The sequence below is a fragment of the Telopea speciosissima genome, chromosome 1 (assembly GCF_018873765.1).
Source record: "Telopea speciosissima isolate NSW1024214 ecotype Mountain lineage chromosome 1, Tspe_v1, whole genome shotgun sequence".
NCBI classification, from domain to species: domain Eukaryota; kingdom Viridiplantae; phylum Streptophyta; class Magnoliopsida; order Proteales; family Proteaceae; genus Telopea; species Telopea speciosissima.
In genome coordinates this window covers 12,257,501-12,283,065 of record NC_057916.1, presented here as the reverse complement: position 1 = coordinate 12,283,065, position 25,565 = coordinate 12,257,501, and the positions used below count along the sequence as shown (strand labels likewise).

General features: G+C 39.4%; 2 protein-coding genes across 6 annotated transcripts in view; one reads left to right on the top strand and one right to left on the bottom strand.

Annotated features, from left to right (window-relative positions):
• The first annotated feature begins 2,597 nt into the window (after positions 1–2,597).
• LOC122640202 lies at positions 2,598–3,416 on the top strand. Of its 2 annotated transcripts, none has more exons than XM_043833363.1 (2): positions 2,598–2,811; positions 2,851–3,416. In XM_043833363.1, the coding sequence occupies exons 1-2, from the start codon at positions 2,697–2,699 to the stop codon at positions 3,351–3,353; spliced, it is 618 nt and encodes a 205-aa protein (XP_043689298.1). In that variant the 5' UTR covers positions 2,598–2,696; the 3' UTR covers positions 3,354–3,416. The 2 variants fall into 2 exon arrangements, with proteins under 2 accessions (XP_043689298.1, XP_043689291.1); XM_043833356.1 differs by having other exon boundaries at positions 2,598–2,823; positions 2,857–3,416.
• Positions 3,417–5,758: 2,342 nt separating this feature from the next.
• The window catches only part of LOC122643508 (SAC3 family protein A-like), a 35,009-nt gene continuing 15,202 nt past the window's right edge, over positions 5,759–25,565 (bottom strand). For 3 of the 4 annotated variants that reach the window (XM_043837126.1, XM_043837131.1, XM_043837140.1), the window contains 10 exons: positions 18,529–18,630; positions 12,315–12,412; positions 11,343–11,484; positions 10,414–10,905; positions 10,100–10,240; positions 9,801–9,860; positions 8,146–8,276; positions 6,437–6,570; positions 6,071–6,306; positions 5,759–5,937 (listed from right to left, as the gene is read on the bottom strand). In XM_043837126.1, the coding sequence (XP_043693061.1) occupies positions 5,839–5,937; positions 6,071–6,306; positions 6,437–6,570; positions 8,146–8,276; positions 9,801–9,860; positions 10,100–10,240; positions 10,414–10,905; positions 11,343–11,484; positions 12,315–12,412; positions 18,529–18,630 (1,635 nt within the window). In that variant the 3' untranslated portion in view covers positions 5,759–5,838. The remainder of the gene's footprint in view (positions 5,938–6,070; positions 6,307–6,436; positions 6,571–8,145; positions 8,277–9,800; positions 9,861–10,099; positions 10,241–10,413; positions 10,906–11,342; positions 11,485–12,314; positions 12,413–18,528; positions 18,631–25,565) is intronic. The other variant, XM_043837136.1, reaches the window with a different exon arrangement.

Below are 25,565 nucleotides of genomic sequence, written 5' to 3'. Positions count from 1 at the left end.
CCCTAGCACCTGTATATAATTTTCTTCTCTTGTGGGGTTTGTGAATTTATAAAACATGAGATGTGAATCTAATTAACTTGAATTGCCAATTAACAGAACAGAAGAGAAATTTTGTCAAGCCAAAGCTTTTATTGTGGGAAGTTGGAGTGTAGATGAGAGCAAGTATATATGGTTGGGACCCGGTGGTTACTGATCAATCTTACCAACTATGGTGTATAAGGAAGATGAAAGTGACTCTAATTAATATAATTAGAAGATCATATCTTCCTAATTTGACTCACATTGCTGAGAGGTCAATTCGGCGATATTGCAGCGTCTCTGGCAATCCTCATGAGGAATTTAATGTGATTTGACACGAATATCTCTACATCCACTAGAAAGAATCAAAGATTTTTTTCACATAATTATAATTCTATCCATGTACATGTAATTATGTAATGAATCCAAAACCCCAACAGTAATCCTATTTAATTTCCCCATCATTAAGGAAGTTGCGTAATAGGTTAAGAAACTACTACTAACCCTTAACCTTAATGCCATCTGCCAACATCAAAAGCATTTATGCTAAGAAGCAAGAAACCAACTACCCTGATGTGTTGTTTACCAAAATACAAAACTACCTTGATGCACTTATGTCACTTCTAAGTAGCTAATCCAGTGACCATGTTTTGGTTATTTTCCAAATGCATTCAATGCTACAGTAGTAACATTAAAAACCAACCTAAGTGGTATTGGATCGGTCTCTTGTCCATGGTTCTAGTGCACGGTATCGGATCGGGTATCGATCACTTGCAAAATTGATACGATATCGATATAGTATCTGAACGGATCAGTTGTATCGGACAAAATTACTCTTGAATTTTTTTAAAAAATGAATTTTCTGACCATTTTACCCTTTGTCCCTACCGTGTCATAAATATGGTATCGACATAGTATCAGAACCGGCTACAGACAAAACCGATACGTATTGCCCGATACAGATGATACGATACCAATACTTAAAACCAAGCTCTTGTCCACACATCACAAACTCAAATTGAATCCATCTGTTTATTAATTGGTTTGATTTTGATTTTATGTAGAAATAAAAAGTAGTTCAATTTCGAATAAAATCGATTAAATAAAAAATAAAATAATTAAATCGAATAAGATTATTAAACTGAATTAAACTAATTAAACCGAATAACCAAATCGCAGAACAAAAAAAAACAATTAAACTGAATCGTATAACAAAAAACCAATGACAAGCTGAAATGAACCTGGTAAGAACCAGAACCGATTACAAATCGATTAACCAAAACTGATTTATTTGGAAATTTGAAGCCGACTAATAATCGGGTTTGGTTTTGATATTTGTCAATTACAACATGAACCGAACCAAGCTATTTAAATTAGAACTGAACCAACTTAACATCCATATTGGTAGGATTGGTTCATTTATTTTGGGAATTAATTCTAGAGAGACACAAAAAGGGTTTGTGATTTTGGTGCACATGCAGTTGAGTCATGCGACTCAGCACGTTAAATTGGGATCATGTTTTTAAAACTCGGTTCAGAATTGGTTGAATTGGCCGAATTTGACTCGGCATCGACTAGCGCTGTTTCGAATAAACCCAATTTGATGTATAAATCCAGCCAAATTAGACCGAGACAAGGTTAGTCTATTGATTCCGAACGATTCTAGGATGATTCAAATCCATATCAATGGAGATTGATCTTGTATCATGTCCTGAATTTTAAAACTTAGACCTCAGGGTGTCAAATTCGATCCGGTAACAATAATTGAAACCAGACCGAATAAGCCAAATCAAATCGAACCTAACCGATTAAATTTGGTCCAAATTCGGTTATGGAATATAGGAATAGAGTAGTACTGAGCAAGTTCGGCTTGGGTTATCAAAGTTCATAGTCGAATATGTATTCGGTTTGATTTTAGTTCACACTAGCACTCCCTTGGACTGAACTAGAACCAAACTGAATACCTAGAATTGAACCAATTGACATGCTTAAGTAAACCCTCCAAGCTTTCTAACTCACGTATCAATTTCTAGTTCAAGTAGAGTTGGCCAAGTAGCAAAATAAAGCATAGAAAAATTTAAACCTAATAACGAAATGGATGGTTGAATATGAATATAAATATAAAAATTGATCTAGGTCACTCTTAGATAAGCAATTTAATCAAAGGACTGAATTTCCTTCCACCCATGGTGAATGAGATTCCATCGGGGAGCGTGAGAGAGCGAGAATAGATATCGGAAAGATATTTTGAAATATACTAAAACCCTAGGAAGGGTTTGTGAACCTAGGATGGTGGGTGAACTTGGTCAAATTGCCACATCCCTGGACAACTTGGTGTTAATCCAAGATTCCATGGTATACATGCCTACCAAAAACATTCATATTGGTGTCTCCTTATCCGCCCAAGTTATATACAACTAACATGAATGGTTGTGAATTGTGATTGCACGATCAAGACATTATTTTGTACAGAAAAATCTGCAAAGTGGGACCCATCCCACTTGGTGATAGGGTCCCACTCTCGAGGGCCAAGGCAATACACTGGTCCTTGCTCCTTACAGGGTAGAAAGCTGGAGGAGGAGATAGCCTAAAAGATAAGATTAGATCTCAGGGAAGAGAGAGAGAGAGAGAGGCTCTGAACTGAACTCAGAAAGAAGGAAGAGGGAGAAGAAATCACAATGATAATGGCACCAATATCATCTTCAACAAACCCATTATATCCTCCACCTGCTTCTACTTCTTCCACATTCATCTCCACAAGAGTTGTAAGATACCAGAAACTAGGATTACAATTACAATTTCCATGGCAATCGAAGCATCTCTTATCATCATCATCATCTTCTTCTTCTTCTTCCACAACCACGAGAGCAGTCGATCCCGAAACAAACGCCTCCTCCGACACAACGGAGACGAAACCACAATCGGCAGAAAACGACGATGGAGACAGCTTCGAAAACAGAGTAGCACAGGTGAGACTCAGGTATCGCAGCGGGACCGGCAAGAAAGCCGACGTCAGGAAAGGTAAGAGATCATCATCATCGCCATCATCCAAGACCAAGAAAGGTGGAGTATTCTTGCCGCCGGTGCCTTTGAAAGAGGCGGTGTCGGAGGGTCTGAAGGTGGATTTCGGCTTCTGCCCTTTCACTGAGCGGCTCAACGGGAGGTTGGCAGCTCTGGGGCTGGTGGCGCTGCTGCTGGTGGAATTGGGTTCCGGCAAGAGTCTCATCAGTTACCATTCGCCGGCGGTGGTCTTCATTCAGGTCTACTCCATCGCTGCCGCGTCGGCGGTCTATGTGAAGTACCAGAAGGAGAAGATCAGCATTTGGCCTCAGTAGTTTTCTTCATTATCATCATCTCTCAATAACAACTCTTAACATTAGACTGCCATTGATACTTCTAAGAACGAGTAATTACTGCTACTAATATTTAAATTAATTTCCTTTGTCAAATTTTTTTTTTTTTTTTTGGTTTTGTTTATTTACATATTTAATGGTATCGCCCCTTTCATACCCTTGCTTGTAGTACAATAAAGAGTTTTTTTTTTCCTTGTCCAACTAGTTTAGAGTTTCTCTATATCGGTGGAAAGAACTGTTAGATGATAGATTAGGTAAAGCTGAAATTTCATGGACAGATCAAAAAATCCCGTAGTCATATGTTTTAATCAAAACAGAATTGGTCAAATGATAAAATAAGAGTTTGAAAGTTCTATACAATAAAATAATACATTTTTCCTAAAGAAACAGCAGCTAAAAAAACAAGAAAATATGTCAATACATGAGATAGTTGAATTTAAATTTAATATGTGATCAACCCAGACTACTTTTTCTAGATGTTTATATTATAAAGATTGCCATATGCTAGTCTAGACATACTCTCTAGTTTTGTTGGATTAAAAAACATTTGATTTAGAACAAAAGCGCAGGTTGGGCACATCGCTAGCATTTCAGGAGCTAGTGGCTCAACCAATACGGGGGCTGGGATAGGAGGGGGACTTTTCCATAAAGAGGAAGGGGAGAGGCAGAGAGAGTGCTTGTGTTTATTAATAGAATTCTCATATGATGTATTAAAACGACGATACAAAATAATAATAAGACCCACGTTTCTCTCCACCTCTGCCACGGTGACGAGAGAATCACCTCTACCATGGTGACGAGAGAATCACTTCATCCACCACATTTTCCCGTGGTTGGATTTTGAACAATAATGGGCGGTAGTTAATGAAGAATATTGTACAGTAATGGGTGATAGTTAATGAAGAATGTTATCAGGGGGATGTTTTGGGGGGGGGGGGGGGGGGGTTAGAGCCCCATGATAGGCAGGAACAGATAAAGGTTCATGTTCAGCCACCAATGGTTTTAGTTTAAAATCTTAGAAGCTCCCGCCTCCTTGCGTTTTGGCTTCTTGCGCTAAGAGGTTGTAAAGATTCCAAACCTACAATATCTGATAGACCGTCTCTTCAGGCCATTGGAAGCTCCACAAAAAAACTTTTCGAAACAGTGGTGTGTGTTGTGTATATCTCCCATTCCACGATCCTAAAAATCGGTTAACTTTTTGGGATTGGTGTATGTTTAACACTTTCATCAATAAAAAAAAAACCAAGCTTTTCCAAACATGCACTAACAAGCCAGCTTCTGGGTAAGATGCAGAAAAGATGAGATTTCTTTCGGTGCTTGGTATCTTCACCTCCATAATCTGAAAAGTGTGGGCAGCTCTCCTCTACTTCTGGATTCTGTTTCTCACCCCATAATCGAAGCATGAAAGCTTCTCCCAAATATGGTGAGTGCAAAGCCAAAGTGTCATCCAAAGCCTAAACAAAGAGGCACTTAAAAGTTGCCATCAGGTGATCCAAAGGACAGTCGACAACACTTAATCAAGAAGTGATCTTCCATGTACACCCTTAATTAATTCAGAAGTTTAGCTTGGAAACACTAAGCATATCTGCAATCCATATGTCAATATTGGGAAATCTTTATCTAACAGTTACAAGATTATCCCATCAAATATCAATCACCATTTTTGTGGGTTCCATTTGTATTGTATTATGTTCTTACCACACAACTATTTTCCTGTACAATTTATCAACTCTGGGTCGGAGAGAAGTGTCATAGAAAGCATTAAATGGTCTTCTTACCTCTTCAATCCAAAGAATGTGTAACATCTTAGAATAATGCTTTAGAATGCATTCGGAGAACACGAACTAGAGGGTCGAAATCCATATTGTTCATGGAATATCCTAAGAATTTATTAAAAATAATTGGGCCTTGACCATGTTATATCAGATTCGAGATTTCTGTATAGAAAATCTTAATGCTGTCATCCCTTCAAAATTCAAATCACCCCATCAATGTCATTCCATTGGAAAGAAATTGGGTTTATTGTTATGGTCGATACGCTAGAACATCTAGGATCACCCAATGTCCCCTAGAGGTTATTTTATACACTGACCAAGATCGGGAAAAGATTTCATCAAAAAAAAAAAAAGATAGGGAAAAGAACTATTTGAAGAGTTTCTACATCGACACAGCATAAGTTTCTAAGTTGGGGGGGGGGGTCAATCTCCTTCCTTTTCATTTAGCTTTTCTCATCTCTTACATCCCATCCATATCCTCGAAAATATTACAGGTAGGATGGCTGGCACAACCGCTGCTCGATTCACCATGGAAAGGAAACTATCACCTTTTTCTCATCCATTGCTTCACTAAGCTTCTCAATGTAAGAGATGAGAAAAAGAAAATACTTGCATTAATACACTAGTTGGCCTAGCAAAATTTCAAAAATAAGCAAAGGGAAAAAGAAAATACATTACAACCAAAATAGCCTTCATGATGTTCGTGTCAGAAAATCATTAACGGCAAGATTTGTATCCCCATGTGCAACAGCATCTTCAGGTTCCGGCATGTAAAGGGTGGAAGAGGAAGCCTGCAAATCAAATGCACCATGCACAGTAAATTGAATAAATAGGGCAACAAAACAAAGCACACTTCACAAACATACATCAACAATAAGCCCTTGAAAAGCTGATGCATCCCAAAGAACCAGAATTTCTGCCTACCTTTGTGTCTAGCTGCATCTCTCCGCTGTTGTCTGTGATAAGGCATGCACCATGCGCCCTTAACCATTCCTCACATTCCTCCAATCCGTCCATGTCTTTTTCTTCACTTCCTTCTATTGTTGGCAAGACAGTTGCGAAGCCTAGGACCTGAGCAATGTATGTAACAGGAACTGTAGGGCGATAGGCACGAGACATGCATCTCACAGCCTCAAACCGCATCTTCTCGACGTAGAGATCTGTGGAGAGATGGCTTATGTAAATATATATATATATATATATATATATATATATGGATACTTTTAAAGTGGGTATACATACAAATAGTAAATCTACTAGGATCTCATTAAATTGACAACATATACGCACCCATAAGGCAGGTGTTCAAGTTGGGAGCCATCTTGTACAGCCTGAAGAACAGGACATGGTTCCCCGATGTAACTGCTGCACGGACCGCAAGAGCATGCTTGAGAGCTTCGTCCTTTCTTGCTTCATCTGATAATCTGGAAGCATAAATAAAGTACAAAGAGACTCAACACAATGGAATTCGTTGGAGTCACAAAATGTACGTGTTATGAGATGAAAGTTTTGAAGCCAGTGTACTTGACCAAAAAAATTTCTGTTTTTCAAATGCCAACTCCAAAAATAAAGCACCGAGGAAATGCTAATGCTGTGACTAGATAGATGATGGGATTAAAAAAATAGGTAGCCTAGTCAACTAAATCAAACCTACATATTACACTTTAAAGACAAACACATTTGAATGCAACCATACCAACTCATTCCACATACCACTGTTCTTGCCCCTTCCCCCTCCCCTGGTTGTACTTTGCTACCATTCCTACCAATGTCTTCACCCGCTCCTTAGGTTAGTGGGTATCTAAGGATAAAACAGTCATTTCATGTCCAGTTTAAAGCCACATCATCAGTTAACGTTTACTTGCTAACGGACAGTTAGTTTAGCATGGTTTTGAAACTACAGGGGCTGTACTCGTTCACTTTTTGAAACTACAGGGGGTGTACTTTGCTACCATTCCTACCAATGTCTTATCTTGTGTATAGAGATAAAAATTCTTAGCTAAACTATTAGCCTTTCCAGTTTGTCTCTTGTAGACCAGCTAGTTCATTCATCTACCAGTCCCTATATCCCAAGATGCTCGGCAAATTCTAAGTTATATGACTAGCTGCTTCAACTGTACTTCTAAGCAGAGTGGTAGCCCTTGCCTGATTCTCACTTCAACAAAGTGCTAAAAATTTGCATCACTCTCTAATTCTAGGGGATGGACCACCTAACTCTAGTTTGTGGAAACAACATAGCATACACTCAAAACAAGGATTTTTCAGGGTTCATGGATAAATGGGTCAGCTAAGGATTTTATTGCCGGGTACTATGTCATGTAACAGAAATGCAGACTAAAGCACTACAATTAAAAGATCCAGTACATACCAAGAAAGTTTTGTAGTCACGTCATATTAATGCATCTAAATTGGAGTGTTGTTTCAAATTATTTTTTTTTGGGTGAATGTTGTTTCAAATATTAATAGTTCTTACAGTAGTAATTTCAATAGCCATACTTTTTTTTCCTGGTCCAAGCATTTAAAGAAATTTGTTCAGGCAATCCACAAATATCTAACTTTTTCCAATGTATTGACAATAAATTTCAAAATCACTGTGAGCAGTAGATGTCATACTATTGAGTTTGCAAAGCAAAAAAAAATATCACGGAGCACTACTAATATGTATTCCAACAATCACAGTGAACGTTAGATCATACCCTTGAGTTTGCAAAGCAAAAAAGTAATACCATGGAGTACTACTACCAGTAACAGAAGACACAAACATCCTAGTCCCCACACTCTTAAGGAACCTTCCCACATAACACGGTCATTGTATTCGACCTAAATGGAGCATGTTCAACTTTCAATGCAATTCAGTAAAGAAAACAGCATCCCAGTGCACAAAGCTCCCACTACTGCAGGGTCTGGGAGGGGTAAAGGTATGCAGCCTTACCCCCAGCAAAGAAACAAGCAGCTAAATCAACATCATGTTAAAAGGATCTGTGGAAGCATGTTGCAACCTTGCCATTGATGATAAAAGATCTCTGTTGTTATTCGAATGTAAGATAACGCAAAGTAAGTTGTAAGCAGAAAATTCCATATGACATCCCTTGATTCCTTCTGCATAAAGGCTTTTCAGTTGTGATTGGCACTGCAAACAACACAGAGTAGAGTCAATTCAATAATGAACTAAAAATTGTAATAAACAGAAGAATGTCACCATTAATAATCTGCAACTTATTGCTTTTGATTACTCCATATCTGACTAATATTATGGTCTTAACTGACTAAACATCCATGAATGTGGTCAGTTTTTTTTCCTAATAGGAACTCTACCGCTGCATTTGCGCTACCCACCACAAGCACAGAGATGATTTTGTCAGGTTCCATCACTCTAAAACATTAAGCCAGACCTTAACAGGAATTAGGGAATCCTTTATTACATCATAATAGCGCCTTTCCTGGAAAAGCCCAAGTGCACTGACAGATAAGCCAGAGTTAGCCAGGGAATCCCTTTGGCCTTGGAAGTGACATATGACATTGCTGCCTGGTTGATGTCATAAGTAGCAAGTAGGCAAGGGATTCAGCATCCTCGATGGGTGCAGGTAAAGAAGCTAGTCTAAAAGGTTAGTGGCTTGGAAATTGGAATATATGGATAACAATAGGTGTGATAATAAAGTTGATAGATAGATATAATGAGAAGGGTCGTCGATATAGCATGTTTCCAAGAATACAGGTGTGAAAGGAAAAAAAAAAGGCTAAGAAGACTGATGGATATAAAACTTTTGAACAAATGAAAATAGCAATTGGAATGGGATAGATAAAAGTCTAAAGAATGAAATCATAATCGTTAAGAGACTAAGAGAGTTAAAGGATAGGAGAATATCTACTACACTTTTAATGGGAAGTGCTTACAAACCTCAAGTGGGACCAGATAAAAAAAATGAAAAAATGGACATATTAATCCAAGAAGTTCAAGAGGGAAGGAGTGTTCATGAACTGGGGACCCCCATATGGAGGTAAGGAAAACATGGTAAAACGTATGACAGAATTCATGGTAGATATGAATCTAGGCAGAAGAAATGAGGGGACTCAGCTTTAGAATCTGCAATGCATGTGATCTTGTAATAGCAAACACATGATTAAGAAATAAAAAAGGAGTAAATACTAACATTCAAAAGAATATGATCCTGACATAAATTTCTTCTCACAAGAAAAATAGATAAATCAACATATGAGGGTTACAAGGTAATCCTAAAGAGGAAGCCTAGCTACACAACATTTCTTAATGGTTTAAGATATGCATATAAAGATATGAACAAGAAGAAAAAAGGAGATTAGTTGCCAACCCCAAGTAGTTGGGCTAAGGCATAGTTGAGTTGAATAAGGGTTTTGTCCCTTAGGCCTTAACAATGGCCATATTATCAGAACCAAATAATACATGTAAGATCCAAGTCAAGAGCAGCATGCCAGAGTAAAACAATGCTAACGATAAAGAAATAATAATGGTTCTTATTATATATAATGGAAATGCTTGAAATACGATGCTCTGTTAATGCCTATTAGGAAATCGTGATCACAACTTTCTTCAAATCCTCACAGCTATAGCAGTTCATCCAAAAAGAGTAAAGAAGCATGTCAAAACAACCCCAACCACAGCAATGAACCTACTAACCTGATTATATTCTGCCAGATCCCCAGCTTCTAGTGCCGAACGTGCATGTGTTTCATACACCTGAAAGAATAGAGCATGAAACACATCATACACATAGAAGCAGAGTATTTCTAAAGGCAAATGGAGTGGCATCTACTATTAAGGCTAAATGGATTCATAAGATACAATCATAAATCAACAGCAGAAGAAAGAGAAATTACAACTGAAAAGGACCAAGGAACCTTTAGGACAAGAGATCCAAATCTAATATATCCAGAAAAAATTATAAAACAGGAACCATAAAGGATAATGCAAAATACCTTGACAGTTAGTTCATTTCGTATCCTCTGTACGGTCAAATCCTGACGAATCGATTTCAACTGATCACATTTGTAGAGGTAGTTTTTTTGAGAATTTTGAACCATTAGAAGAGCTTTTTCTAACACCTCTTCTGGCCTCACCTGTAATGAAATTCAGTGTTTTCATTCCATACAACAGTCTGGGCATTATTGAACTATACTCAAAATGCTAGAGAACACAAGAACTACATTTATTATTGCATCAAAAGAATTCCCGCTCAAAATATCTAAAAGTTAAGAGATGAGATGTTGGAACGCAACAGTGAGATAATTACAGTGGCAGGATCAGGTGCAGAAGTAAGGCGCAAATAGCGCTTCTCAATTTCCTGACAGGTTCCTTTGACAGTAAGGGAATCCCAATCAATATCCTCTACAGCCCTGCTGCCACCATCTTCATAGCTTCTGCTAAGCTCCAGAACACTAGCCCTTCTAGAATAAAAACTTCTAGCTCCAACAGCCTTTTGCCGAAAGTGCTTGACATTTGCTCGATGTCCATGTGCCTCAAATCGCTTAGAACGATTTTCACGCCTTTTCCTTTCCTCTGGAGAATTTGCAAGTGCTACTGCACTTGAATAGTACGCAGTCAAACCCTGTTCCTTATCACTATCACTGGAAGCACCATCATTTTCAGCAGCATCAACAGTATCACCAAGCCGCTGCTTCTTAACAGGCCTCTGAGAATTTTTACTTGGAGTTTGTTGTTGCAATGAAGGGAGTTTGGAATTATTCCAACCATCATCTTTTCTCTCACATATTCCACTAGAAAACTGCAAAGAAGTAATTTGAACGAGACTAAGTTATTATCTCAATTCAGTCATGAGCTTTCAAACAAACAAAAACTAGTACAGAGACGAAGTGCAAAATGCAGAATGGTTGTCCAAAAACAATTCTCAGGATTACCGATATCAGCTACTGCTGGATGGGACTGATCTGATATATTGGTTAATGGTGGATTTTTGCCCACTGCATTGGCTACACAAACCTATTCGGATTCATATAATTCAGGTATTATCAATGGTCTGATACCAGTCTTAAACCCTTTCCCCGGGAGGGGGGGGTGTTAAAAAATTTAAGCTCACATGTTTACTGGGTTTCAGGCTTTCAGCACACAATCACCAAGAAAGACGACACAAAATATGTCACTGTATCATGGAGGTCAAAGAGATTATCACCTATCCCTTTCCTAGAAAAACTCCCAACTAACCTCCTTCACCGAAACGTGATTGACAGACGCCAGTTTCTCAACCAACTTCTCCTCTGATATAGGTTCCCACCTGCTTTTGGTACGCCTACTCGGACTTCTTTTGTACTTTGGTAGTGAAGAGACAACACCAGAATTTTTCCCACTGCTGCAAAACAGCATTATGATCAAGCACCATGAGACATTTTTGGACAAAAATTCCCTCCTGGTTGCCATGCTCAGAAAGTCCTTCGAATGGTTGAAATAACATACAAAACACCAAACAAATCAACATTTCTCGACTGTGACATCAAACATTCTTATATTAACATATTAACAACAAAAACAATATAATAAAAAAAGGGCGTACGCAGTCCACGAGAATCCAAGAGAAATCTTTATATACCAGACAGAAATTTTAATGCTATTTCAAGCTGACTAGTTCTGATGTTTTCTTAAGGACCGGGTGTCTTCTCTTTACATGTGAGGTCCTAGTTCAAATGGTGGCATTCTAAAATCTAAACCTCATGTGCTTTAGAATTGGCAATAATTGAGGTAGCCGCTGCCAGACAGGTCCAACTGTCTGGCCCCACCCAGCTGCATTTACAGTTGGACTAGGCCAATATATCCAGCTTGAAAAGTCTGGGGTCAGCCAAGGCTTTGACCCAGCAAATCCCCTTATATGTGGTGATAAGTTTAACCAAAGTGTGGCCCGCCTACCAGAATGCCACCCCAACCAAAACGGCAAAATAAAGGTGATACATGAAACTACTAAAGAGCTGGACATTTCATTTGGACTCAGCCACAAAGTATGATACTAAACAATCATAAAATCGATGAAGTGAACAATTTAAATAAAAATAGAAGTGTCTCTCTCTCTCTCAATTTAATTGACAGTCATCAACTTTAAAATGGGTATAAGAAAATTTGATTTATTTTAGAATCTCTTTCTTTCAAGAAAAGTGTCAAATTTACAATCAAATATATTTGACATACTCCTTATTGACCATATGCATATCCGGCAATGGGAAAAGAGGTTCAGTATCCCAGTCTCGTGTATAAAGTGTACCATCAGCAGATGCTTTTGTAATCATCTGAAATGGAAAAAGAAAAAAATGAAAGTTCAGATAAATTGTGATGCACCACATCAGACCCATAAATTTTAATGACAATATTAAGAGACTAGTGACACCACTACCTCTATGAGCTCTGCCAATAAACATGCAACCACTAGATTTTCTATATGTTGTCATGGTGATAGATAAAAAAAACCATTGAGCAGGGGACTAATGAAGGTTGTGTAAAGGCCCTAAACCCCACTTCATCAGAAATTTGTAAACAACAAAACAGTAAAGGAAAGGGTCACCATTCACCAGCCACACCATTACCTGTGACCCCCTCCATCATGCTTATTTTCTTGTCATATGGATTGATGATTTTGCAATTCGACAGTTGGATAGACACAGGGCGGGAGGAGGCGCTACCAGGACAAGTCACCCGTACATTTTGTTGGCTTATCTATAGGCAACTTTCTCACTGAGGTGCTCAATGATACCTAGTTACCTACTTGACACTTCACAGTAAGATTCAATTGTATTCCATTATAGTTTTCAGGTTTCGGGCTTCATGCAATCAAATTTCAAGTTGCAGTTGTATCATGGCATTTTTCAGCAACCTCCCCACCCCATGTTTCTGGCCAATTGCCAGCAGGTGTGGCAGAATGAGTTATGTTTGAAGGAGTGGCAGGACCACTGCCCAAGGCTCTAAATTCAAATGTGTGGGATTTTGACTCCACAGAAACAGAAATGTTTCGACAAAATGGTCGAAATTGCACCAAAATATCGTCCAGTTTTGTCGAAATTTCGGAATGGTCATTGTTAGAGGTGTATCTCGGTTGGAGGCCCATGAGTGTTCATGGACCTCAATACCGTGAGTTCCTTTCTAGCGCAACTGAGTAGTTAGCTGCTTTCCTAATGTAATTGGATTTACGTTAGATTTGCTTTCCTGTTACAATTAGGTTCGTATTGTAATTACAATTACTAGTTTAAGAGTTTTGTTGCTATTATGTAACCACTTCAGAATACAATAAATAAAGGCTTGAGCTGTTGCGGTAGAACACACAAAAATGTATCACACAGCTCTCTTCTCTCTCCCAGCGTCTCTCATCTTCTCTTGTCTGCAGCTTCTCAGGTTCTAATTTAGTTACATGGTATCAGAGCCTCAACAACCATAATCGATTTCCATATTCGATTCTGGTTTGAGAGTCTCTAAGGGTTCCTGTTCATAAGGTTGCAGCAACCTATGCTGCATAATATCTGTTTACAGCCATAGTTGATGAAGATATAATGATAAACTAGGGCTTCTTCGATCTATCGATTGCAATCCATGGTGTAATCAACCGGCTGAAATTGAGTTATTAAGCTTACATGCTGGCAGGTTCTGAAGTCACTACTTTGATGGTTATCGAGATCTCTCACTTCTATATATCAGAGTTCAGAGTGATCTCTTGTTTTACCTGCGGTACCCCTGTTTTGGGGCCCTTTTCTTTTCAGAAATCTTAAATCTAAAACCACTTTCTATATGCCCAGAATATTATGGTTTGAGGCATTGTTGCGTGGTTATAATAGCACACTCAACCACCATTGGAGCCAATCAGAGCTCTGGATTTCTCACTAGTGGTTTTCTCCCATACAGCTGGCGGTACCCTGTTTTTGGTACCTATTTTAGAACTAAAGATTCTGAATTTACTTGGGATTTATCCATAAGTTTCCTCTGATTTTCAGGGGTTTTGTTACCCTATTATATCAGGTCCTTTGACCTTAAATTGGTATCCATCAGACTTCACAGGTGATTAGTACTTGAAATCACCATTTTTCTGGTTTGTCTATAACAGAACTGATGATTTCTAAGATTGCTGGTCTTCATCATTCGTCTGTTATTTTTAAGGATTTTTTTCGCTAGTGATCTGCCATATATTTACAGAATTGTAGACCTAATCTCAGTGTTTGGCAATATTAAGGAATGAGGAAAGAAATACTGTGTTGTTGTCAGAGAGGACTCTGAAGCTAAGAAGATTTGAAGAAATGACAATTTATTGTATCCGATGATCAAATAAATTAGAAATTGCTGGGAATGTGATATGCCAATATGGTGAAATTAGCTTCCCCTTGGAAAAGCATAATGAGGTTCTTACCATCTTTTCTGATGTTATAAGATAGAGGTGGAGATGCAAATAAAATTAGACTGTGGAAAGACATGCAATGAGGAAAATGGAATTTTGGTGAGAAGTTCCCACTCTCATGTGCACTCTCAAAAGGGTAAACCATTAAAGAGTGTACATAAATATCTGAAAAGGGTTAAATTAGGACATTTGATTTAGGAGAGTCTTAAGGGAGGCAAAGTAAGATGAGGCAACTGACCTTATATTCTGTCAAGGGGACGAGCATATCTTTAACCAGGACAAGATAGTGAAGATACTAAACTGTTTACTTTAACGGGAAATGGCATACTTTCTGTCAAGTCTTCTTGAGACAATTACCCCACAACCTGAGGAGAAAGGGAAGTAATCAAATAAGGAAATAGAGAATAGAGATTCTCACTTTGAATTCTTTATGTAGATATCATGGTTGTCAAGGCGTCACCTAGGCACCAAGCTGGCCCCTAAGAGCCCAAGGCTAATGGTCACTTTTCTGTCTCGGTGGCCTAACTCAGGAAAACTCAGGCAACACGGCCAAAAAAAGGGAAAAACAGGGCGGGGCAAAGGTTAAAATGGGGGTGGAGGATTAGAAAAGGGAGAGGAGATGAAGCAGTAGCTGCCTCTGCCACAGAAGATTGAAGCTGCATTAGCTCTGTGTTACCACAGTTGAAGAAAAAGGAGGTCCCTTCCTATACGAACGAAACAATCCGATCTAGCTGGGACATCCAACACAGCAATGGGGCTACGGTTCGCCACTTCACCCGGCGCTTGGAACAGCTAGCCAGACAACACGAAAGGAAGAAAAAAAAAACTCCAAAAATAGCAACAATTGCAGGAGATGATTGTAGTTGGCGCTGCTGCTGCTATAGAGGAAGAAGAAGAGGAGGAAGAGTAAACGGCCATACCTGCTTAGATGTCCTTCGATGTCTTAGGACTTCATCTCTCCTTCCTACAGCATCAAGAGGAAGAAGACAGAGTTGCGGCAACTTGTCCTCCTCCGGCAAAGCCCTAGAGGCCTAAACTTGCTGCACTTACATTTGCCCCATAAAATATCTTATGTACAGAAAGAACGATGGACAGAGGATATGCTGAACCATGATAGATTCAGTCTGTACATCTATTGTAGTCTACCCTTTATTTATAATAGCAAACAATTGTCTCTCAGTAGGAATCCTGTTAAGAGTATACAAGCCTAGTGTCCAAGCCTAAAACTAATTAATAAGTAACAATGCAACTCAAAGGGACAAAAGCATATCATGATAGGGACACTCCCCCTATTGCGATCACTCAACTAAACCCTATAGCAATAGAGTACAGTAGGCCATCCCCAGTGGTATATGGACATAACTTAACACTCAAAGATAAATCTCCCACTTGAGACATGTGAGGATGTGAGAGAGGTTTTGTATGTTCTTCACAGAAATAGTGGATCTGTATGTATCGCTCTGCCGTGGATGTAGCCTACCTTCTTGGGGGTGAACCACGTAAATCTCTGTCTCGTGTGTGTGTGTGTGTGTGTGTGCTTTCTCCTTCTCTTCTTCTTTAGCAAATCGCCATTCTGCTGCGTTGTTATTTCCTAACACAGTTCACTTGTAAAGCCAGGTGCTTTATTTGGCATATAACATGAGCACCATGGTACAATCAACTTCAACCAGAATATTAGTGAAACCCTCCCAAATTGCAAATTCCATACACAGTTCAGCTTACATTTTGTCCCCTTCCCGATTGGACCCACCACCTCAGTAGTAGATCCCAAGCAAGACATTATGACACCTCCCACTACACAATGGTCCTGGGTTACCCAAAGAATACCCATAAAAGTTGAGCTAAATCATTCCAACTGGGGAGAAGCCTACAAGTCCCTCTTACTGACCCTTGGCCCAAGGTTTAAAGTATCGATATCGCGTCTCATATTGGTTGGGTGATTTTAAGAGTCGTATTGTATCGTATCATATCGGAGATACGTATCGCACAGTACATATACGTATGAAAATGGACAAGATACACAAAAATACACATTTGGAACAAAAAACAATACAAATAAGCAATATATATCATGTATCATGCATAAACATTAAAATGGAGAATAATATATAACTAGACAAGCGCATTAAAGAAATTGTTGTAACAGATGAGGTTTCTTACATGTATCCATCTCTCTATAGCCATGAAGAGTGTCAAGGAGGGAGGCTCAAACTCATATCTGGAAGACTTTTCAGGTATAGGAGCAACTAGGAATGTTGGTTGAGCAACTATCAACCCTACTTGCACCTTTAGGATTGTTTTCCCTTGAATGAGTAAATCCCTAACCTAATAGAGTGAGAGAGGGAAGAAGGGAGGCAGAAATGAGGTTTTTGGAGTGAAAAAGAGACCGCAGGGTTCTATTTTGCGTCTCTGTTTCACGAGCCAAGTGAAAAGAGGGCAAAGATCCAGTGTATCGCAGGTGAATCGACGGTATCGCAGAGTCTCAGAATGTATTGCAGCGTCTCGCGCCGTATCGGCTGATAGCCTGATACGTCTGTGATACGTACTGATACATTTATTTATTTATTGTTTGCCCTTTTAATCTACATATTGATCGTCTCGATATGTATTGACTGTATCGTATCCTATCGAACTGTCTCGGCCCATACGATGTGATACAAATCGATACAACATTTAAAATAAAAAAAAAATAGAGACGTCTCGGCATGTATTGTCTTGCAGGCCTGCGATACTGATACATATCGGCCGAGACAAGACGAGACAGCACGAAAATTAAAACACTGCCTTGGCCTCCTAGAGACATTCCGACTGCGGAAGAGACTATAAGTCCCTCTTATCCATAATTCTCTCTTACCTCTGAAAGGATAAATAGCTGAATCGCTAAATGATCGTAGATCATCCACAATTCCCTTTGAGCCACTGCTATTTTGATCTCAATGACAAGCATCTCCATAGAAAACTCATCAGGGGATAATCTGTTCATCGGCAACAGTACCATTAAATCTTTCAAAAAATCTCAATCCAAGTGGAAATACCTTCAAAAAGTGGAACCAAACCTTACCAGGGAGCATTGGAGAAACAAACGATAAATTGATTTCCAGTCCTTCACATATAGACAAAAGGAGAGAACCATTTGATGCAGTGGTATTAGACACTGATCCCATATGTCGTCTAGGCGCAAGCTTGGGAGGCCCCACAAGGAGCTGGTGGCCGTCCAATGGGCTGCAATCGAACTTTGGATAGGTAATGGGCCTAATTTATATACTCAAAGTGGGGATGAACTCATTACATGAGAATAGTGTTTTAAGTGTCTGAATTAGATTAGTATACTATAGCTTTTTAAGAGTTCTGTTTTGAGTCTATTCACCTTAGTCAGTGTGAGAGCGATTATGAGTCCTTTTATAAGTCCGTTTAGGAAATTTAAAAAGTAATATACATGTATACACCCCCCTCTATTTGTTAGACATGACTTAGCAATAAAAATTAAAGTTTTTCAATAGTTCTTTACCTATTGAGCTGGGGACTGGTATTCCTGATCTGACTGGTTGTTTTTCTTTTATTTTCTTCTTCTAGTTCTGAATTCTAATGCCTCTTAATTCTGATTCTGTTTCCTAAAGAATTCTAATCAATTTTCTCTAGTAGCACTAGGACTTCTCCACAACTTGTTATTTAAATATTAGAATTCCACCAAATTTTGCTAGTATATTACTCTACCAGAATAAACCACTCAGAATCTCCCATGCCAAGGCCTTGCATTTCAAAAGGGTATGTGGTTTCCAAAGAACCTTGCAGGGAAGAGACTTCTTAGGATTTTCCAAATCTTCCATATTAAAATAATGAAAAAGCAAAATAGCATGTAATTAAACAGCCAGGACATGACTGAAGGATAAAGAGATTTCATAGGGCACACATAAGACACCATATTAACATATCAGGACAAGAATAAAGGATAAAGAGATAACATTAAACACAAATAAGACATTATATCAACATATCTAAGTATCAAGCTTTTAGACTCTTGAAACTTACCTCCTTCATTATATTTTGACAAGCTGCCTTTTGTGAATCATCATTGCAACGGGCCAATGCCCTTTCCACATAATCACGTAGAGATGTAGGGAACATCCCAGGCTTCATCCAATAAAAAGCACAGTAGAAATTCAATTTCCACAAAGGGAGGAAAAACAAAACAAAAATTCATTTCATCACAATGCTAAAAGCACAAGAATGAGATCATCAGAATTTCAGATTGTCATCGGTTTAAAGTTAAGTAATTGGATATCTACAGTAGGGGAAAGTAATAAAGAGTAAGAAACCAATTGCTCTCAAAGAGAGTTTTCGCACCTGAATTAAACAATAATATATTTATAAAAAACTCAAATCAACTAAGCCTTTTCGTAACTAAATGGGGTTCATGCAACATGAATCCTGTTTCACCATTCCACTCTGTTTAAAATCGTATTTAATTACTTATAGTTAAACCTAAGGCATATCTTTTGTCAATGCTTCTCCCCAGGTAATCTTTGGCCAAGCTTTAATTCTTAACTCCTCTAATCTGCAAGCTATCACTACTTACCGGTGCATGCAATGGGCCTCTACCAAACATGACCTAACCACCTCAAATGACTCTCCTACAACTTGTCACCTATTGGCCTAAATCACCTCTAATCTATCTATTCACCTCTCCTTGTATTTCCACTCATCTACATTAATATCCTTCTTAACATCCTCCTTAACATTCGAATTTTAGCTAAACTTATTTTCTTTGGGTGTTGTTTATTTGTCACCCAACACTCAGCTCCATACATCATCGCTGATCCTATAGCTTCCCTAGAAAAATTTTCTTTTGAGTTTTAATGGAATGTTTCAAACATGTAAGCGGAACACAAAAGTATGTAGGTTTAGCATTCCATCATCTTCAGTCCAGGAATGACTCTAATGTAGACAAGTCACAAGTGATAACCAGCATAGTTATCAAGTTGTCGCCTAGGCGGCCACCTTGCCGCCTTCTTGGTATCACCTTGCTTTTGGACCCTCTCCAACACCTTGGTCGCCTTGCCGCCTTGATAACTATGATAACCAGTTCACAAGAGCATCGCAAACTTCAGGTCCAGCAACAGTAAATACTTTGATAGTTACTCATATTTGCAGGAAATTTCAAAACAAGAAATCGAAGAAGGGAAGAAGAAGATAGGGTAGTCTCTCTCACACTCGGGTCTCTCACCCACGGCCTCTCGCCATATTTGGTCTCTCACTACTCTCTCACAAAGCAAAGCACAAAGCTATGTTTTTCCCCCCAATCTCATTAATCAAATTTGTGTACAAGGCTGTAGTCCCTTACAAACGTACATAGAAGACTCAAAAACAGAGTCAAAACACTAAAAAGCTAAGGCCTAACCCAATCCTTAACTAATAAGGTAACATAAATTGGCTAGGAAACTATAATAATGAAAGAAACTGACTCAAAACAAGACTCTAGCAAAACTAATGAAGTAAATCCTGTTTTCCTACTTTCTACCCATATTTTAGGCCCACCACAAAGTAAACCCATGGAATCAAAGGCCCAACACATACACAACCCAACCCAAGGCTTATTTCCAATAAAACAAACCCTTAGGAGACTTATCTGCATCAGACTCACACAGACTGAAGCTGACACAAGTTAGAGTGTGGAAGCATGAAGGAGGACAGCATAAATCAGGCATTCAGGCTCTTCATAAAATAATAGAGGCTGTTATCAACTGTCACAAAAATTTGATTAAGTACATAATGATCCTATCCTATCAGGTAATAATTTGACGTAGTTGCATGGAAATGCAATTGGTAATTCATGATGTGGAGCAAAGAAAACAAGAGAGCAACCCTAGAGCAGATTAGGAATAGAACTGAAAGTATGGATTAAAATATTAATGAAACAAAGTTCCAAACTGGATTCATTGTAGCATAACTGGAAATTATGCACATCTCAATGGTAACCTAATGAAGCAGAAAGTAAGTGGCCGTTAACCAAAACGCTGCACCAACCACCATAATGTTCAAACTATGGACTTAGCTCAACCATTAACCCATCTTTCTTTAGGTTGTCCAAGTAGTAGCACCCAAGCAAAAGACAGAATTGCAGGGCAATGGGGCATTTGGATAGAGAACAGAGAAATGAGATCACATACACCACAAGTTCAGTATATGCGGTCACTAACAAGTGTGTAGTCAAGATTTACGTCATAACCAAGTACTGCAAGGATATGACTCAGGTGCATAGTTATCAAGGCGGTGCCTTGGCATCCAGGCGGAAAAGTAAGTACAAGGCGGTCGCTTTTCTGTGTTAATCTATTTTTTATATTTATGTATTTGATTTTATTCGATTTCTTAACTTGTCATTGGCGGGTGTATATGGAGTATCTAAACTGAGATACATTGGATCAAGCCTATAAAAGCCCTTTCCCATCTTCTCATGTCCAAAACTATCGACCTCATCTCTCACGTGTTTGGGATAAATCCAGAAACCACTGGCAGTGGTGATTTTCTCCATCGATTCCAGCTTCGACAAGTGTTCTCCGGCTACTTTGGCTCTGGCGATTCTTCCTCCGGCTACCCCGGCTCCAGCAAGGTAAGTAAATTAGTGTACTAGTGTTCTTCTTCTTCCCTGTTTTTCGCTTTTTTTTTTTACGCTGCTCCATGTCTCTGCTCATGTCCCCCTGTTCCTAACTCCCTGCTCACGTCTCCCTGTCCCTAACTCCCTGCTCACGTATCCCTGTCTCTGACTCCCTGCTCACATCATCTTCTTCTTTCTAATCTATTTTTCGCCTTTTTCTTTTCTTATGCTGCTCCCTGTCCCTGTCACGTCCTCTTCTTTCTTCTCCTCTGTTTCTGTTCCTTTTTTTTTTTCTCTCTTACTACTGTTCGAGACTTAGACCTTACTAGTTACTTCTTGCCACTGCTCCCTGCTCATTTCTTCTTCTTTCTTCTTCTCAGTTATGTAATCCTCTTCTTCTTCTCTGCTACTAATTTCAGTTCTGTTTTAAGGCCTGAAATCTGAATTGTACCAATTACAATGTCAGAATCGCAGTTCTACTGAAATTGTTCAATTCTGATTTCTAAAATTGGCTTCACTTCCTTTACAGCGGCACTGCCGGCACATCTCATTTTATACTCTTATTTTTTTCCAGCTTTTTATAGTCTGTTAAGACACTTAGACTGTTTATTGTTAGTCTGTTAGTATATATTTGTTACTGGCTTAGCGTTTGGTGCCATTTTAATTTGTATGAGTTACTGTTTAAGACATGTTTCCATTGGTATGATTCTTAATATTTATTTAGCATATAAGTAGAATTATATAATTTTTAATATGCTATTTGTGCCAAATACAATGGTCATCTAAAAAAACGAACACTAGAACGTCCTGTTCACCAAGGCGACGCCTTGCGGGCACCCTATCGCCAAGGCACTTAGGAAGTCCCTCAAACGCCTTACCACCTTGACAACTATGCTCAGGTGTGGTATTTTGTTTTGATAATTATAGTGTCCAACACGTGTATGAGAACTTTTACAGTCTGGCTTAACACACTACCTGATCACATGTCCAAGTGTCAAGGCGATGCCTAGGCATCCAGGCGCCTTGGTTGCCTTGGTCGCCTTGGCCGCCTACATAGTGTCACCTTGATTTTGGCCCTCTCCATCGCCTTGAATCGCCTAGCCGCCGTGACAACTATGTGTCCAACTAAAGGAATCCACTAGATATTCACAGCTCATAATAACTGAATAATCCTAGTTATCAATCAATCACAATAAATTAGTGATGTAGGACTCCCTAGCAAACAGCCCATGCGACTACAGGATCAGATACTTAATGAAAAATTTGATGAAGAGCAAAACTGGCATCTAAATGAATTAATTTGGTATTTTAAGCTAGAGGTGTACACATACAGCCATACAGATTCTGATAGTGAATGGAGATTAATTGAGCAATACAATGAAACCTGGGTAGAATTTACACAAATATCTAAAAGAAAAAGTATTGGGTGGTTTTGCGTTTCTGTACAGGAAGGGCATTATAGTTTATAGGAAGGGCAATTTTTAAGGTACTTAGAACAAATGTGGGTCGTGGGTAGAACCAGGTTATTGGTTTAGGTTTTAGTGTAACTTTAGAGGACACAGAGATCTTAACAGTAGACAAAAATGGCTTGTAGGTTTCAGGTGCCCAGAGAAGGGTACATAAGAGTACATACAACAGGGGGGGGGGGGGAAGTAATGAGAAGAAGCCAAGGCAAGAAATAACCTAAGTCTATTACTCTAGCAACTTTTCTACTTTCTAGGAATCACTCCTCACAAAGAAGCATCACACATCCAAGATAGGCAGCAGCAGTTCAAGAAAATTTCACCAAATGATCAAAAAGCTCAGATTACACGTATATACACGCTACAGATGATAGTCAGATGAATCTTATTCACACTTGGACTCACCTACTTGTACTAGGTTTGAGCACGAGTCCCTAACCCCTGACACCCATTAGCTATGTTCTCCCCCCCCCCCCTTTTCTTTTAGTTGACGCATGTAAAAGTAACCAAAATAAAATAAATAAATAAATAAACTCAAAGCTCAAAGTTGAAAAAAACTAACATAAATGACCCAGTCACCCAGCCCAAGTAAAGTAACTCAAACAGATCCTGGTGCCAGAATGCCTCCCAGAAACTGATAACATTAGCTATATGACCTGTTGTAATATGGGTTCAAGGATATTTTTGTCCTAAGGGTATTTCAGTCCTTGTACCTCTTCTAGAATGTTCTCTGGATCACTATAAATAAAAAGGGGCCGTGAACATAAAGTCACAAGCCATTATTCACTATTTCCACATGGTATCAAAGCTGGGATCCACATCGGGATCCTAACCCTAATGTCTCCCATCACGAAACCCTACGCATCTCTACCGCCTCTCTCTCCTTCCTCTTTTTTTGCGCCACATGCACCAAAAGCCACCACAACCGTCTCTCTCTCCTCTTGGTTCAGTACTACCAACCGCCACTGCCTTCACCGCCGCTAGCCACCACCACCGTCGGTTCCGCCGGCCGCTACCACTAGCGCCTTCGCCAGTCTCCACTGCTAGTACCGCCTCTTTCTAGTGGTTCTTCCACCCTTTGTTGTCTTTTTCCCTTCACCCTTGGTGGTGAGTTTTCTCCCACCAAGGGCTTTTTCCCTTTTCAAGATCTAAATCCCTTCTTCCATTGGGATTTGTTGATTTTTTTTTCTAGGATCCATTGAGAAGTGTTGATGCTTTGTTGAAACCTATCCTGACCAGCAACCATGGACTCTGATTTGACCACTGCATCTTCTGGACAAGGAGGAGTCAGTCAGCATGATTTTCCTTCGTTCCCTCTTAGCTCCATTAAACTCGATGGGAACAATTATTTGATGTGGTCATGGACTTGTTATCTGGCAATTGGTTCGCGTGGCTATTCCGGCTACCTCAGCGGGGACTCTATTTTGCCGGCTACTGCTAGTGCTGCTCAAGATAAATGGGTCACCTCCAATTACCTGGTAAATTTCTTATCTCATCAACTCCATGGATCCCACCATAGCCAAGGGATATCTTCTTCTAGACACTGCTGCAAAGATATAGAAGACAGCCAAAGATACATATTCCCAAGTAGGTAATGCTGCCCAATGTTATGACCTCCGCAAGAAAATTCATGAGACCAAACAACAGGAGATATCTCTTTCCCAGTATTATTCAACCCTCCGTAGCATGGGGCAAAAGCTGGAATTTTTAGGGTCCTTTACAGCTACCAGTGATATAGATACAACTGCATTTAAAAAATGGGAAGATAGTTTTCGTGCCTTCGATTTTCTTGCTAGTCTCAACATAGAGTTTGATCAGATAAGGCTCATGTCCTGAATCGTGATACCTTTCCATCGCTTGAGCAGGCGTACGCCATGGTGCAGTCACAAGACAGTCGTCGCAATGCCATGGTTCATCCAGTTACACAGGAACGATCAGCTCTTTACTCTGGTCCACCAAGTTCTTCCCGTGGGGGTCTTTCTCGCGCTACAGGTGATCGTTCTACATCCAACAGAGTTCCAATAAAGTGTGATTATTGTGGCAAAGAAAGACACACTAGAGACAAGTAATGGAAATTACATGGGCGTCCCACTGATACTAACGATCATGGACAGGCTCGTCCTTTTTAGGCCAGGGCTCATTACACAGCATCTAAGGATATTGCTGCTGATCCATCTCTTTCCCAGGAGGAATTACAGACCATACGTCATCTGATGACCAGGCAGGACTCATCTTCTTCACCAACGCCTTTTGCAGCTTATGTTACTTCCCTGCCAAGGATCGTTGCTCCATCTTCCCCTTCCCATTCAGGTATTTCTTTTGGTGGCCATTGTGCCTCAGTCGAATCCATTCCTTGGATAATTGACTCAGGTGCCACTGACCACATGACGGGCTCTCCCACTCAATTCTTTCAATATTTTCCTTTGTCAGATAACAGTCAAGTTCGTGTGGTTGATGGTTTTGTTCGCTATCGTTTCACCAAAAAGCTCAAACTGTTAGGGAAGGGCAGAGTAAATGTATACATCAACACTCCCCCGCACATGCAGCCAAGATCACATGGCACCTAGGGAGAAGAAATGTCGGGTAAAAAAACCTTTTGATGCACTTCCCAGCGATCAAACACATGACCTCCCTACTCTGATACCATGTTCGCTACCGTTTCACCTAAAAGCTCGAATTGTTAGGGAAGGGCAGTGTAAATATATACATCAATAGGTTCCCTCTCCACTGTTTCTGGGAAGGGCACCATTAAGTGCACTCCTTCGTTATCTCTTTATCTGTCTTGCATGTTCCCAAATTTTCTACCAATTTGCTTTCTATTAGTAGTCTTACACGTGATTTAAACTGCAAAGTAACTTTATTCCCTAATCATTGTATTTTCTAGGACTTGGAAACAGGTCGTACGATTGGCAGTGGTAAAGTGGTTGGTGGTCTCTACTTGCTTGATAGTTCTCCATCAACTTTGGTCTCTCAGGCTTCTTCTCTTGACTCGTCGGCGTCAACTTTGGCCG

Coding starts and splice junctions, on each gene's coding strand:
- LOC122640202 (XM_043833356.1), top strand. CDS start 2,697: ATGATAATGGCACCAATATCATCTTCAACAAACCCATTATATCCTCCA. Junction 2,824..2,856: donor ATTACAATTACAATTTCCAT/GGCAATCGAAGC, acceptor CATCATCATCAT/CTTCTTCTTCTTCTTCCACA.